Source organism: Micromys minutus (assembly GCF_963924665.1).
Source record: "Micromys minutus genome assembly, chromosome: 1".
NCBI lineage: Eukaryota > Metazoa > Chordata > Mammalia > Rodentia > Muridae > Micromys > Micromys minutus.
Genome location: NC_137969.1, coordinates 177,975,360 through 177,992,503, shown reverse-complemented (window position 1 = coordinate 177,992,503; position 17,144 = coordinate 177,975,360). Strand labels below are relative to the sequence as shown.

Sequence of the window (17,144 nt, the reverse complement as noted above, 5' to 3'; positions counted from 1 at the left end):
AGAAGAGGATGGTGCAGGGGGCTAATGACTTGAGTCAACAAGGCCTCAAAGAGGTTGGAAGGGCTCATGGTTGGAATTTACTGTCTCACTACAGACCTTGCAGGAGAGGAGGAGTTCACAGGGGAGCTCTCTCAGTCTCCAGGGAGCTGTATGGGACCTGTTGGGAAGCAGAAGCCAGCAACAGGAAGTCTTTCAGTGGCAAGAATTTGCCACCAATCTCTTATTAAACTTTCTGGCATTTTTCTAGATAATATCCCAATGTGTTTCTGGAACAATCAGAGTAAAAACCAAACAGGCACTTCTGAAATAAGGGATGGGCCAGTCATTCCCCTGATGAGTGAATATGCCGGTTCAACCTGTCAGTTCTTGTGAATATTGTAGCTTAAAAAACAGGAGCATAAAAACATGACTGTGCTAAGTACTTTGGGTACATACCCAGGGAGCATAAAAACATGACTGTGCTAAGTACTTTGGGTACAAACCCAGGGATGGTTGAGCTGGATCATATAGTGGCTACATTTTTAGTTTTAGTTTTAGTTTTGTTTTGTTTTAAAGGAGCTTCCACACTGACTTGTTCAGAAGCTACTCCAGGTAATGTCAGTAGTGAATGAGGGTTTCTCCTTTAGCATATCTTGGCTCGCATGTTATCCTGATGACAGTCAGTCTTCCTTGGATGAGATGGAATTTCAAAACACTTTTAATTTACCATTCTTTAATGGCTGAGGATGTTGGACACATAAGATCTTTTCAAATACTAACTGGGAATCTATACTAATTTCCGTGAGAATAGTCTGTTCAGCTGATTAACCCACTTACTGATTGGAGAATTTTGCTGGTGTTTATTTTTGCCTTTCTTTATATATCCCAGATATCAATTCCCAGTCCAGAGTATAGGTGGCAAAAACCTTTCTTTGTTCTATTTAGTGTGTTTATGCACACATGCACATGCAAGCAGCCTTTAGAGGGCTATGGCACTGGTCACTGACCTGACAATCTACCATGTGGATCACAGGTTGTCAGGCTAGTGGCCAGTGCCTTTACCTGGCCATCTTGCCAGCCCCACTTGCTTGTATTTTAAGCTGTTTCTTCACTGTTATTTCCCTTGCTGGGCAGAAGCACTCCTCTCTCAGATTCTCTCAATCTCTCTGTTAGCATTTTGTCTAACTTCCACCCCACAGTTACCTGGCAACAGGAATGACTGACTCACCATAAAAGGGCCTGCCTGCCCCCTCCTCACTCTCTCACTCTTCCCTTCTTGCTCCCACTCTCTCCCTATTCCCTTCCCCCCTCTCTCCACATGGCCAGCCTCTACTTAACTCTTCTCTTCTCCTCCGCAAGCCCCTCTCTGCCTTTCTCTGTCTCTATTACCCTCTCAACTCCCCTCCCCATGTCTTGAATAAACTCTATTCTGTATTATAAGGTCATATGGCTGGTCTCTCAGTGGGAAAGGAAGGCTCAGCATAGGCCCACAGAGACAACCTCTCCCCCATACCTGACTATACCTTCACAAAATACATCCCCTCTCTCTTATCTTTTTACAACTCTCCCTCCCTATGTAACCCTGGCTGTCCTCAAACTCCAAGATCCACCTGCTCTGCCTCCCAAGGTGTGCACAACCATGTTCAGCTGAAGCTTTCTAATTTCTGGTAGAACCAACGACATTTGAGATTTCCTGTGCAACTGAAGTCTTTTTCAGGACCTTTTCCTGAATATCCTGAGATTTTTCTGTGCCACTCTATCATGTGAGTAGTTTTAGCATTTTTTTAACCACTATTTCAAACTTCTTATGTTGACATCCTTGATCCAGTTTCAGTGTATTTCTGTGTAGGGTAAAAGATAGGTTTTCTCTTCCACAGATAGAAACCACTTTCTCCATTGGTTAAGATGCTGCCTTTTCTCTAATAAATGTTTCAGACAGGTATGTCATGCCAAAGACTAGGTGGCAGGAAATGTAACTCTGATTTGCCTACTTTTTTTTTTTTTTTTTTTTTTTTTTGGCTACTACCATACACTTTATCCCTGTAATTCATTAATACAGTCTGATTACTCTTTCTGCTTCAGGCTGCTTTGGCTATTTAGAATTTTTATGCATCTATGTCAATTTTATTTTTCTACTTCTTTGAGTAACAGCACCAGAACTTTGACGAGGATTACGTTGACTACAGCAATCACTTGGCAGTCTGTCCATCTTCACAATATGAGTTCTACACATCAGTTGGTGAAGTAGCACTTTCCCTCCAATGCCTTCAGTGTCCTTGGTGCCTTAACACTTGTGCCTAGAGGTTCTTACTGCTTAGGGTGGGTTAGTTTCCAGGTCTTTCATTGACCTATTTTATGGCAAATGGGATTTTTCCATTATTCCTTTCTTAGAAAGTTTGTTATTATATATAGAAAAATAAATGGTATTTTTTTATGTTGGTTTTGTATGCTATTTTGCTGAAGTACATATTAGGTCTCAAGGTTTTCGAGACAAATCTTTAGAATCTTTTAAATACAGGGTCATGTAATCTAAAAACAAGGACACTTTCCACATTCCCTTTATTATTTGTGTCCCTTGTTAGAACTATACTGAATAGGAGACAATGGCACCCTGGCTCATTACTGACTTCAGAAGAATTGCTTCCAGTTTCCCATTTAATACTGCTGACTGAAGATCTAGCATGTGTAGCCTTTATTATGCTGGGATATGTTCCCTTTTTCTTACTTTATTCCTTAAGGGATTCTACCCTTTGTTAAGGGCCTCAACTCAAATTTACATTTACATTTGAGTTGATTATGCAGTTTATGTACAAAAGTTTATCTCTGTGTTGTATTACATTTATTGATTTTTATCCTTTGTTTAAACCAAAAGGTTGTAAGATTTTTATTTTATGTGAGTGGGCATTTTGCCTGCATGTATGTCTGAGCACCACATGCATGCCTGGTGTAACAGAGGTCAGAAGAGGGTGTGAGATCTACTGGAAATGGAGTTACAGATATTTGTGAGCTGTCAAGTTAGTGCCAGGAATAGAACACGGCTCTTAAAGAACAAGTTCTTTTGACTGCTGAGTTACTTCTCCAGCCCCAGTTTTTAAAATGCCTCTTAAATTCAGTTGGTTGATACGAAATTAAGCGTTCTGGGAAATGGAGAAATGGCTCAGCGGTGAAGGCTGCTTACTATTTATTTTCACAAAGGACATGGGTCAAGTCCTAAGCGCCTACTCTGTAGCTCACAGCCATTTGTTATTTCAGTTCCGGGAGATTCCATGCCCTCTTCTCAACGCCAAAGGCTTCTGCACACACATGGTGCGCATAAACTCTGATATACACACATGCACATAAAAATAATTTAAACAATTTTAAAAAGAATTTTTGCATGTATGGCCTGGGGAAATAGTTTAAAATGCTTACTGCAAACATGAAGACCTAAGTTCTACCTCCAGAACCATGTAAAATATCTGGGCATGTGGCCTGTACTTATAATCCTAGCACTGAAGAGACAGGTATGCAGAGCTCTAGGGCTTGCTAGCCAGATAGCCTAACCAGCAAGCCCTAGCCAGTAAGAGATGTTACTTCAAAACAAAAAACCTGAAGATGACAGGCACCTGATGAATGGCACTCAAGGGTATTCCCTGGCCTAAACAATCACACAGGCATGTACACATGCACACCTGTATGCACATACAACCACACGTGTGCATATACACGAAGTTTTTGTACTCATCAAGGAGTCTGACTAAAGTTCTCATGTTTGGTTTTTACCTGGTTTTGCTTTCAGGATAATGCTCCTTACCCTGTGGAGTGGGTCTGGTAGTTTGCCTTCCCCTTCTCATTTGTAGACCAGTCTGACCAGTACAGGTGTTAGCTCTTCCCAACAGGTAATTTAGTATTTGGCAGTGACCTCATCTGGCCCTGGGTTCTTTACTGAAAGACTTTTTGTTTCTTCTTTACTTCACTGACTGCTATGTATCTGTTTGAGTTACTGCATTTACTTGGTTGAGTTTTGGCAGGCCCCGTATCTAGGAATTCATCCAAGTCTAGACTCTCTATTTGTTGTAGAGCCAGTTCTGAGGGCTCCCTATGATCCTGTGTACCTCACTAGAGTCTAGAATAAACTTTCATATGCACTTTTATGATCCTTGAGTCCTTTCTTTCTCTGGTTACTTTTTCAAAGAAGCAAGTCCTTGTCGGATTGGTTCAGTGCCCGTTTTCATTAATTTCTGCTCTGATCTTGAATGCTACTTTTGAGTCATCTACTTTTGGATTTGGCTGGCTCTTATTTATCTAACATTTTGAAGTATCCTGCTGGCTTATTTATTTGAGATCTTTCTGAATTTTGATATAAGCACTAAAGCTATAAACTTCTCATCTGAGTGCTCTAGGGACAGTCAAAGGCTCTGATAAACTGCTTTCATTTTCACTTGATCCTAGCATTGGAAATGTCCTTCGTATTTCTTCGGCTAACCCACTGGCCATTCAAGCATGCACTGAGAGGAAACTGGCGAGATGGCTAAGGCGGAATGGAACTTGCTGCCAAGCCTGATGAGCTCAGTTTAATCCCTGAAATGCAGACAGTGGTAGGTGAGAAACAGCTCCTACAATTTACTCTTCTAAACTTCACAGGCTTGCTGGGGCACACACATGACCACACCTGAAATACATACATAAATGTTATACAATGTGTATGGCTGAGTGTACGCATGCATATGTACACATGCGTGAACACACACACACACACACACACACACACACACACACACACACACACACACACTGAGGTGGCTCAGTGGATAAGGGTACTTCCCATGCAAGCCTGAAAACCTGAATTCAAGTCCCAGAACCCATGTTAAGGTAGAATGAGAAAACGGACTCCATAAATTATTCTCTGACTTCCATGTTTGCCAAAGTACATATGCCTGATACACACAGTTATAAAAATAAAAATTGAAAAGAGTGTACTCTCAGTCTTCACATGTCTCTATAGTTTCTACAGTTACTATTGCTTTTGGTTTCTGGTTGTATTAACTATAATCTGATAAGATATGGTAAATTGTTTTAATTCTTTCATATTTGTGAAGACTTGTTTTATGGCCTGTGCTAAGTAAGAGATTTCTATGGGTCATACAGCATAACGTATATTTTAAATCTGTTAGATGGAGTATTCTGCAAATGTCTGCTATGTCCATTTGCCTTGTAGTACAGCATAAGTCTGAAGCTCTGTAGTTGTTCTTGTTGGTCTTCAGTTTAAATGACTTATGAAAACTAGAGTCCGGAGTCACTGACTGTCATTGCATCAGGACCCATCAGTCCTGGTTTAACGGAACTGAGAACATGTGAGACCAGGCTATCTCCCATTCTACGTCACTTCATACTGTGTGAAATAGTGCAGGCTATCTCCTATTCTACGTCACTTCATACTGTGTGAAATAGTGGTTTGTCAGGTTGTACACTGCCCTGACAGACTCCATTTTACAAGCAGATGTGACTCCCATTTTAAGGATGGAAGATAACTACATGCAGGTGGATACCCCAACACTAGGTTAGCACCTTGCAGGAGAAATGGTGCTAACCTAGAAAGGTATGGGGTGAACTGAGATAGCAGGGGCATGAGTACATTAAAACCGTATCATCAAAACCAGGCCCAAGAACGTATCAGACACAACAGGTCAAGAAAGGGTGCAACTCTCACTGATAAGTGGATACTAGCCCCAGAAAGCTCTAAATACCCAAGAAACAATTCACAGACCTTATGAAGCTCAAAAGAAGAAAGGCCAAAATGGGGATGCCTCAGTCCTTCTTAGAAGGGAGAACAAAACACTCATGGGAGGAAATACAAGGTCAAATCGAGGAACAGGGATTGAAGAAAAGATTATCCAGAGGCTGCTTCACCAGGGGATCCACCCCATATGCAGCCACCAAACCCAAGCTCTATTGCTGATGCCAAGAAGTACTTACTGGCAGGAACCAGATAGAGATGGGCATCTGCCAGAGTCATACAGATACAGTTCAGCATGCTTGCAGCTAACCATCAAACTGAACATGGGGACCCCAATGAAGGTGCTAAAGAAAGGACTGAAGGCGCTCAAAGGTGTTGCAACCTCATATGGGAAGAACAACATTATCAACCAACCAAACCCCCCAAAACTCCCATGGACAAAAACACCAACCACTGAGCACACATGGAGAGACCCATGGCTCTAGCTGCATATGCAGCAGAGGATAGCATTGTCTGGCATCAATGTGAGAAGAAGCCTTTGTTCCAGGGAGGGAATGTTTTCCCAATGTAGGGAATGCCAAGACAATAGGGTGGAGAGGGTGATTAGGAGAGTGTGCACCTTCCTTCCTGAAGACAAGTGGACTGGGAGGGAGGTTGGGAGCAGGATAAGGGAAGGGGATAACATTTCAAATGTAAATACAGAGACTATCTAATTAAAAAACAAAACAAATACAAAGAAAAAAGTACAACTCCTTTACTTGAACCCCATAAAAGGGATATACCTAGCATTGTCATGGCAGGAACCTGCGCCAACCTAACATTTGTTACCTGGAGACATCAAGACACAGGTGGAAAAGGCCCATTCCTGGTGTCTGCTCAGTCCTCCATTGTTGACATGGCTCTCTGAATGACATCCACTCATCCATATGCATGTCCCCCTGTCCCCCTGGACTTAGTCCCTTCTGCTCTTTTGTCTCTACAGCTGGTAACACCTTCAGTCTGTGACTCATTCACATTTTTACAGCAACAGCTTCTTTCCTGAGGCTGGTTTGGATTTTTATCTTATCAATACATTCATCTATCTATAAACATTTATGTATCTTAGCTACATACATTTTGATCCACCTATTTCTGATAAGCTCCTGCAGTACTACAGTATAGCCAGCCTCTTTATATACTTTCTATAACTCATACATATGTGTAGCTCTATATAGATATATTTATTGTGTCTTGTGTGTGGTCTGGTCTCAGTTAATCTTAGTAGTTAAGATATGAGAGTTAATACGAGTAATTAAGACTGGAATAAAAGAACCTGCATTCTCCTCAGCCAGATTGCTAAGGTACGCAGACTATTTGGCAAATCTGGGCCACTGAAACTAATGCAAGTCGTAAACGTACTTTTACTCAATGAAATCTCACACTATGGAAAAACAGTGTTCCTTTTTTTTGGGGGGGGGGGCATACAGTACTCATGACACAGTTCCTACGTTTGGCAAGATATATAGTTATAATTGTATATCTTCTGGACAAAGTATTCCCTTTATTAATATGGATATAACCTTTACTTGATCAGGTATAGCAACACTTGTTTGGTCAATAGGTCAGGGCCTTACAAAAGGATCAATCGCTATCCCTGCAATAAAAACCAGCACAAAGGAGCATCCTATTTTAGTTACCACTGTTCCCTCCTCCTGAGCCAGCTCTCCAGCCCTCTCTGTCTCTTTCTAAAAGCTCCAGCATAGCTCATCCCCATTTCCTGCCTGTTTTCACTGATCTGGTAAACTCAGATAAAGAAGGTTGCAGCAATGCAGGCTGTCCACTTTAGAAAGAGACTACTCCTTGGGGGTAAGGTGACGGGACCTGCTGGAAGGCAGGTTCTGTATTTTGGAACCAGTGTCTCTGGGCCTTTCTGTCAGCTCACAGATCCACATGGCCATCTACACTGACAATGCCAAGAGTCAGAGTCTTCAGGCATCTGGTGCTCAGGGGTTAATGTCATAGTGCAGAGAGGCAGACAAGGATGGGGTCTTGACAGTTCTGACACACATGTAGAAGTACAAAGCCTGTAGGGGCAGTTCAGGAATGTCAGCATTTTTCTGAGGCAGCATTCTGTCCAAGTAAGAAAAGGCTTTTGTAGCCTGAGGGTCTCTAATGGGACAGCAAAGTGCAAATGTATGCAAGAAGCTCATGGCTTAATTACCTCGTCCACTGGAGCTGCCTTCAGAGAGAGCCCAGAGGCAGAAGGCAGCCTGCGGTGGAGAGGGAGAGCCTGCTAAGGCTTTGTGGGGCGGGGGAGAGCCCTGTAGCTCAGATCTTAACTGGAGAAAGATCTGGCTGGCACTGTTCTCCCTGGCAAAGGAGTCCCTGCTGACCTTCCCTGCTCCAACTCAGGCTGTTCAGAATGAGGCCTTCTGTGGAGTCTATAATTGCACTGCCTCCTACCTTGTTAAAAAACATTTTCATGGGTGTTATATTATTCTTTAGCTCTTCTATTATTTTTGCATGGGAAAACAATATGAAGAATTTAACAAAAATTATTGGCTTTTCTCACTAAAAATTCAAGCTGAAATTTGAAAATAAAAACCATGATTGATATAAAGGACAAGACTTTGATGCCTATTCTTACTTTTTTACTAGTTTGTTCTAATTCCCTTCTCCATACATAGCCATGTTTATGGTACAGCCATCACAATAATCACCTCCGTGGTAGCCTAATTTTATTCATTCTATTTTTGGTTTGTTGTACTGGCTGGTTTTGTGTCAACTTGACACAAGCTGTTATCACAGAGAAAGGAGCCTCCCTTGAGGAAATGCCTCCATGAGATCCAGCTGTAAGGTATTTTCTCAACTAGTGATCAAAGGTGAAAGGGCCCAGCCCATTGTGGGTGGTGCCATCCCTGGCTGGTAGAGCTGGGTTCTATAAGAGCAAGCCAGGGAAAGCAAGCTAGTAAGCACCATCCCTCCATGGCCTCTACATCAGCTCCTGTTTCCTGACCTGCTTGAGTTCCAGTCCTGACTTCCTCTGGTGATGAACAGTGATATGGAAGTGTAAGCTGAATAAACTCTTTCCTCCCCAACTTGCTTCTTGGTCATGTTTGTGCAGGAATAGAAACCCTGACTAAGAATTTGTTTTTAATTTAGTGGTACATTAGGGAATATTTTGGTTTTGTTTTTTATAAACTTTTAAGAGCCGATCTAACATTGTCCATTATTTCCCCAAACTTGATGGAACAGTAACTTTGAATGACCTGTAAATGACAGCCAAGATCCAACACGCACAGGGTGACTGACTGATGGCTAGCTCTTGTCAGAGGGCTCAGCAACAATGGTAAAGATGCAGGTGAATAATCATGGGTCCTAGGGACAGGCAGTGGTAAGTACACCTTTAATCCCAGAACTTTGAAGGTACAGGCAGGCATATGTCTAAGTTTGAGGCCAGCCTGGTTTATAGTGCTAGTTCCAAGTAGGCCTATCAGAGAATACTATACAAAATGAAGCTCAGTCTTGCTTCATAAAATGTACCTATGGTTCTGCATAAACATGTATAACATAGGCTTGAGTTGCTAGGTTTACCTACAAATATGTGGCAGGACTGGTAACACTGTGGATAAAACTCACGGTGTCGTAAAGCTGGGCTAATGCTTGCTCTCCAGTTATACTGAGCTGCTGTCTCTGAGATAAGGTCTCTCTGTAGCTCCAGTGATCCATGAGTGATGACCTTTTCCCATCTATCTCCGGAGTGAGAACTGAGATTACAGGCATATAGTGCCAGACCTAGTTCTAAATTTCAACAACATTAATAAAACATCTCAGGCAAGCATTGGGGTACATTCTTATAATCTCAGAACTCAGAAGCTTGAGGCAGGAGGATTTCAAGTTCAATTCTGGTTCATATAGTGAGACCCTCCCAGGAAAAATAAACAAACAAAACAGAATTAAGAAACATCCAAATCCTCTTATCATGTATCATGGCCAAAAGTCTGAAACAGATCTAGATTGACTACTGTATCAAGAGCTAAGTGCGTGGCTGTCCCTGACTCTGTTGCCTGCCTGCCTGTGGATCCTGTTCCCTATTGAGCTGCCTTGTCTGGACTCAGAAGAAAATGGGCTAGGGTGGGTTGGTACCCATAGGGAGCCTCTCCTGAAGCAGGGGCTGTAGAAAGAGAGGCCATAATGAGGGGGCTACTGGGAGGAGGAGTGTGTGTATGTGTGTGTGTGCGATTAGGATGTAAAGTGAATAAATTAATTTATGGAAAAAATATGATTTTAAAATGTATGTATTGATGAACAGTAACTTTTGATTCTATAAAGTAGGTATAAGGTGTTACCCAAACCTGATTGTTCCTTTGGCATTCTTTTTCTCATGTAAAAATTGGGAAAGTTAATGGAAAATTTCCTATCTTAGTGGTTAATCAGTCTTACATATAATTTATCCTCAAATTTTATTTTCCATGTCACAGAAACTTAAAAGTACTGAGGTAAAAGCCACCCTATCTCAGCAACTATTAAGATCAGCACTATTTTAAAATATATACAATAAAACCTAAACACACACACACACACACACACACACACAATATCTTAAAAAATCTAATATAGCAAATGAATGTCAAGTCAATCGTTTTTCTCAGATCTTCACCAAAAGGCATTTGAGTAATGCCCTCAGAATGTTCGCTGACCCAGTCAGAGCACCGTTTTGTCCTGTGGTTTAAATGAAAACACCTCCCCTAATTCAGACATTTGCACATGTGGTCCCATGTTAGTGGTGCTGGGAAGGTAGGAGGGTGGCCTTGCTCTAGGCAGGCTTTGAGTTTAAAGGCCCACAGCTCCCAGTGTGCTCTCTGCTTCCTGCTTGAGTTTGAGGATGGGTTCTCAATTTTGTCTCCGGCTGCAGCTTGTGGCTATGCCTCTGTGTTACAACGGAATCTTTTCCTCTGGAACCATACTTACCTTGGTCATGAGGCTTTATCACAGTAACAGGAAGTAATTAACAACTGTATCACATCTTACTCAAAGGAAACGACTGTGCAGTTGTTTCATTGTGGTTATTTTTATAGTTCACACAGAACAATAGATTGGTTACACTAAACCCTTACAATCTTTCAATTTAATGCAGAAATGGAATTTAACACAATACTTACGAGTTTTATTTATTTATTTTAAAGAACTTATTAGATCTAAATACGGTATTTGAAAAATACATAAGCTCTCACTTGAAGTTTTCTTGCAGTTGTGGACATATGCACAGTGATTCTCCACTGCAAAAAAGCAAAATGCAGGCTCTGGTGCTAGCACTGAAAAAGCAACTCTGCTGACTACAAATGGGCAGGTGAGGCGCACGATCTATCAGCAATCCTGGCTCCCTACACGGCGGCATACTGCTTACTGACTAGTTTCCAACACAGTGTAAAAGCCTTCCATAAAGCATGTTGGACTCACAGAATTGCTATGCATTTACTATGGAGATCTTTCCAGTCTACAGAGTTGGCCACGTTTTTAGTGTGAATATTCTCTATGGGTTACTACATGAAAAGTCTGGAAATTTACTGAATAAATAGCCATATGAACAATACTACTTTATGTTTTAGCATCTACTACTGAAGTTATTAAGCTACTTGATGTTTTCAGAACAAAGGGCTCAGTGGTGGAAAGGACAACTTCCTTCATTAAGTTGCTATATTATTAGACTATGCATATGAACTAGCTCACTTTTTGACCTGGTTTGTAGGAAGCTCAACCCTAAGCCTGGTGGTCAGCTGCATCAGCCAGAGCTCAACCCATTCCCTAAGGTCCCCACTGAGCTGCTTTAGTCAAAAGGTGTGTATGTTTATATTATATTCTATACTTCTCCAGCTAGACTGGATTGAAAATGGACATGAACAGCTGGGCATACAGGTACATACCTTTAATCCCAGCACTCTGGAGGCAGAGGGAGGGGGACAGAGATCCTGAGTTAGAGGCTAGCCTGATCTACAAAGTGAATTCCAGGACAGCCAGGGCTCTGTTACACCAAGAAACCTTGTCCCCCCAAAACAAAAACAAACAAACAAACAAAAAACCAAACATGAACAAATAAAATTTTCAGAAAAAAACATGCCTATATTAATTTCCTAGTGTTTCTGTTTAATATGCTTCTGCAAGAATGGGAAGTTAGAAAGCATACATCAGCTCAACCTGTAAATTGTAATCAGAGAAAACATAAATTCCCACTCTGGTATAAGCTACTGTATATAATGGTTCTCTGGTTTAAACAATAACTTTTAAAACGATTCATCTCATAGTGGCATTGTTAGAATATAAAATGAATGTTGACAATTTTATAAAGCTTAACCCATATAGGAGGAAAGGACTGGCCTGACAGTAAGATGATTCTCTTACTGTAATAAAGAATTAGGTCTCACCTGAATGATCTCAGCATTCGATAGGACTTTCCCAAATCCGACACTCGTCTGCAAAGTGGACCCACAGCCAGCTCCATCTAAAACATGAAAAGATAGTTCATAGCTTATATGCCAGACTCGTAAGGCTAAACTTTACAAATGATCTGTATTTGTCAGTGTTTTTTGATATGAAAGAACAATGACTTATTTGAGCTCATAGCTTCTGAGGTTTTAATCCATCAGGATGAAGGTGTGAGGGACAGAGCAGCTCACCAGGTGGTGGCCAGCAAACTGAGTCTGTGCTGCTGGCTTTCCCCTTCCCTCTTCTTAGCTCCACCCCCGCTGCGGATGGCTGGACCTCCCTCAGGTAATCCTCTCTGGAAACACCCTTCTAAAACATCCAGAGCTGTGCTTTACTAATCTCCTAGGACATTTCCAATCCAATTATATTGACAGATTAGCCATTACTTTACCTCAATCCTAAAGAGTTGTGGTCTTTATAACTTAATGTTAACTAGCTATTAAACGAGTTTTGGAAGTGACTTAAATTTATGAAAAGGTAGACATTTACACTTCTTACCAAATTGGCCCAAAATGAAATATTTTGATGTTGTTAGAAGGAGTTCAAATCCTGTCTGTGGTGGTTTGTATATGCTCAACCCAGGGAGTGGCACTATTAGAAGGTGTGGCCCTTTTGGAGAAGGTATGGCCTTGTGGGAATAAGTGTGTGGGCTTTCTAGCTGCCTGGAATTGAGTATTCAGCTAGTAGCCGTCATATGGAGATATAGAACTCTCAGCTCCTCCTGCATCATATCTGCCTGGACACTGCTACGTTTCTGACTTGATAATGGACTGAACTTCTAAAACTGTAAGCCAGCCCCAAATACATGTTGTATTTTATAAGACTTGCCTTGGTCATGGTCTTTGTTCACAGCAGTAAAACCCTAACTAAGACACTGTCTTAGTTGAAATATTGAGAAAAAAGCTTTTTAGACTATGCTCTTGTATTCTATGTAGGCACTGCAAGTCTCCATAGTCCACAGAACTGAGGAAAACTTTTACCAGTCAGCATGGTCCAAAATGATTACAAAGTTTTTGCTCTCGAGATTTTAGTGCCATGTAAGTAGCAGAATGACCCTGAGCAAGCTAGGACATTCACTCTTAGCTCTGCCATGAGTGGAGATGATACCAAGTCCTTAGTATAATTATAGAGATTACATGCACAGGCTCTACCTGCATGACATATAAGCATTCAGTAATAAAGCTGGTGCTGGACAGGTGGCTCAGGGGTTAAGAACGCTTGAAGCAGAAATGGGTTTAGTTCTCAGCACCCACACAATGGTTCATAACTGCTTGTAACTCCACTTCTAGGGATCTGGTGTCACCTTCTGTATTCCGAAGGCATATATACATACATGAATGCAAATGCTCAAACACATAAAATAAAAACAAAATAAGCCTTTAAAAATCTAAAATTATCAGTATATAATTTTTCCCTCATTTAAACTATTAAATTAGTTTGTCCCAATGCAAGAAAATTGCAAATGTTGGTTTTACTTCTTTTTATTTTCCTCCTTTGACTGGAAATTCTACTTGACATTAACTGGCTCCTGTTTTTATCTACCACATGCTCAGGCAATTATTTGCAATATGTGGTACTCAGAGGAAAACTGATCCTCTAAGCTGACTAAAAATGTGCTCTGTGTAAAGACCAGTTTAGAAAATGGTTGAGAGCAAATTATTCCCCGATGGTATAGTATCTTTATTTCAGAAACATACAGGGAACAAACAGTCACAGGAACAGAACTCTTAAGAAACACTGCTCAACACTCCTTGCCAATGGGGACCACAGACCCTTAATCAATGACTCCTTTGTGAAGAAAATTCTACTCCCGACTCACAGCCAAGTACCAAACTATACCTGAAGATAAGGTAGAGAATTAGAAGTAGATTGTCTTTCTTTCAAGAATTCTCAAGTTTAGTGAAGACTTTTAAAATATGTAACTATTCAATAAGATCACGAACCGTGTATAAATGTGTACATGTTCACACAAATATCCTTGTCCAAATAGCTTTATGCTTTTGTTGAACGTTAGTTGTATTACTGAAATAAATATAATACACATACAGGTGTTCGCAGACTTATTACTAGGCACTGAGAAGCCTGCGGTGAGTCTTGAGAAGCACAGGGCAGCCTCTCTGAGATGCTTTAGTATTAGGTCAGTGTTGCTCCTCTGGTACAGATGATTAAAAATAAACACCAAACATTCAGAATAAACACTCGGTGTCTTCAGGGAAAACCTTACATGATTAGAAAACTCTGAATACGAAGGCTAAAGAAATAAAAATTTAAGAAGGAAAAGCCGACAAGACAAGAACCACCAAGAAGCACTGCTCTCAAAGCCAAAGTCAGGGCCAGTGGCTACTCTGTGAGCCCTGGGAAGTTTATTCTCATGCTGGGGAGTTCTGGTTTTCCCTTTAGAATGGAACAGTTACTCTGCATTGAACACAAGTAAATATGTTCTGATTTGCTAATTCTGCCCCATTAATAACTGTGGTATGCATATAAGGGTTTTCACACACATATATTGTGATGTAGTTTCTAGGACATATTTTGGTCTTTCTTTTTTCTTCCAATTACTCTTATGATTCATTATCTTTAAAGATCAAACCAAACAACCTTTGACCTGGCCCTGGAATATGAAAATGTTAAAACAATTAAATGGCTATGGAAATGTTCCCATATGAAAGATTATCACCTCAAATGATGTGAACTCCGTGATGGCACAGAAAGATTTCAAAAGGATAAATGTTTCAGATAAATTTTTAATCTAAAATAACCCCCAGGGGACTGAAAAATCATTTCCCTTTAAACGCTGACGTCCGTGTTGAAGAGTGAGTGTTCTGCTCGCCAAGGCTGCGGAGGCGCAGATGGACGCTCAGTGCTGGGCATCTGGGCTGCTACTCCCCTGGCTCAGTCCTACCAGGCACTGGGTTAGCCCGGACCCGTCTACATGTTTCAGGGGCTTTCTTGCCCTGACAGTGGTCAAGAGAAAACAAAGAAGGCAAGAGGACTCAGCGCCAACATAAGAAGTTTGCTTTCTTTTCTAATTCACACTTTTGGGGCGATGTGGGAAAGATAAAAATGTATACTTAAAGGGCACTAGAAAATGTATGACTAGAAACTGCTAGGGATACTACTAAAGGGTTTAATTCCAACTTCAATATCTGTCCTTTCCCTCAAAGGAAAGAAGAGAAGTCAGGAGCAGGGGAGATGGTGAGGCAGACACTGTGGGCATGTCTGTGTGAGTGAGAATCAGCAGAACCCTGTGGTCTTGGACAAGCTCAGGGCTTTTTGAACTGCTGTGTGATTAGTGTAGACAAAGAGGCAATGTGGTCACAGCAGGAAATTAATTACCTGCAGGAAGCCACCTCTTGCTCATGACCTAATTCTTAGGGGACCTGACACTGGGCATTTCCCTCACTGAGAGCCCTCCAGATGGCAGCCTGCAACTGCTTTTTCTCTGCACAGGTGCCTGAGGTTGGGACTGTAAACAATCTTTACAACGTTTCACTTGTTTGTCTTAAATCTTCCCAAATTCCTTCTTTTGGTCTTTTCTTGAGCTCTGCTTTCAGCCAAACAGTAGGACTTCCCTTTTTAAAGCCACAGAGAACACTGTGCTCTGGATTTCAGTAACCTCAGCGGCCTTGCTTAATTGTGATTACAAATCGACAGACCTTTCAATAATGAGCCAGGGGAAAGGCTCTAGTCCTCAACTGATGCCTGTGAAGCAAACAAATTTCAGAGAAATGTTATTTAAGAGTTTTGACTAATCCAGACAAAACACTTCCAACTAACGAGCACTCTGAAAGCTGAAGTTCACACATAATTACAGTTTTGATCTAATGAAATCAAAACCCAAGTTCAAATTTAAATTAAAAAATGGAGTACTTAACTGATTCTGACCTAATACCTGGGAAATGTTTGCTAATACTATTGATCACAAACACCACACTTCAACATGTCTTCCCTGTAGCCATGGATCTTGTTAAACTGGGACACACTGTGACATAGCAAGCCAAGGGTAGGTGCAGGGGCTGAGCCTCCTCAACTAAGATCTGCTGCATGGATAGATCCACTCAGCACACAGAAAACATTGTTTCTAAAAGAAGACTCTGACAAACATCAGAGTTCCATATCCTAAGGAGGGAATGGTTTCAGAAGGTAATATGTCTTTTAAAAAAAAGGATGTAGATACAATTCTGAGTGCTGCAGCTTGGGGAATGTGAGAGTTCACCCCACCACTGGAAGCTTACACTGAGCCAGGGGAGCTGCTGTGGGGGCTGAAAAGACAACACTTGCTGTCTTTCAAGAGAACACATCATTAATATAAGCAGGCCTCTCCTACAGCACTCTCATCCTGGCCATCTCCTGCTCAGCTGCCGCTGTAATTGGACTTGAAGTGCTGCCTCCAGGAAAGTGACTCAAGAACCAGCTGGAGAAGAATGCAAATGCGCTGGTGGGGGAGGGAGCCCAGCTGAGGAGGAGAGGGCACAGGAGACAGACCTATCAGAGATTTTTAAGGAGTAAGACAAACACACAGACACAACTGCTTCCATAAGTCATTACAGACAGAAGGAAGGTGACAAAAAATGGGCAAGGTTAAGCCATTTTAATGGGAGCATTTAATTTCTTTTCTCACATGTACCTTTTCCAAAGGAAGGCTCATTTTGTGTGGCCCAGTAGGTTCACAGTCCTCATTTGGGGAATGAAAATAACTGCTTGATCAATTATAAACCAAGGGGTTTTTGAAAGCCAGGTTTGGGTTGTAAGAGTGCTACGGTGTGGGAGCATGTGACAGCCATCATCCTGAGACACACAAGGGACTCTGTCCAAGGAGGACCACACAGACTGCTATGACGACTCACGTGAATAACTACTTAGATTAGTAAAGCTAAAGCTTTGAGAGGTTTAAGAAATGGATTCACCCTTGACGTATGCATGACAATCATTTGCTTCTGAGTCTTCTAAGGAAACTGGGTGCTTAGGGTGTGTTTTCTCTGACTGA

General features: G+C 41.4%; 1 protein-coding gene and 1 pseudogene across 2 annotated transcripts in view; one reads left to right on the top strand and one right to left on the bottom strand.

The window, feature by feature from the left end:
* The window catches only part of LOC308419540 (actin, cytoplasmic 2-like), a 1,056,985-nt pseudogene that overhangs the window by 309,166 nt on the left and 730,675 nt on the right, over positions 1–17,144 (top strand). The gene's annotated exons all lie outside the window — the stretch shown is intronic.
* Positions 1–17,144, bottom strand: part of COG5 (component of oligomeric golgi complex 5) — a 301,631-nt gene that overhangs the window by 12,572 nt on the left and 271,915 nt on the right. Inside the window, exon 19 of the mRNA XM_080915234.1 lies at positions 12,097–12,173. Within this exon, the coding sequence (XP_080771360.1) occupies positions 12,097–12,173 (77 nt within the window). The remainder of the gene's footprint in view (positions 1–12,096; positions 12,174–17,144) is intronic.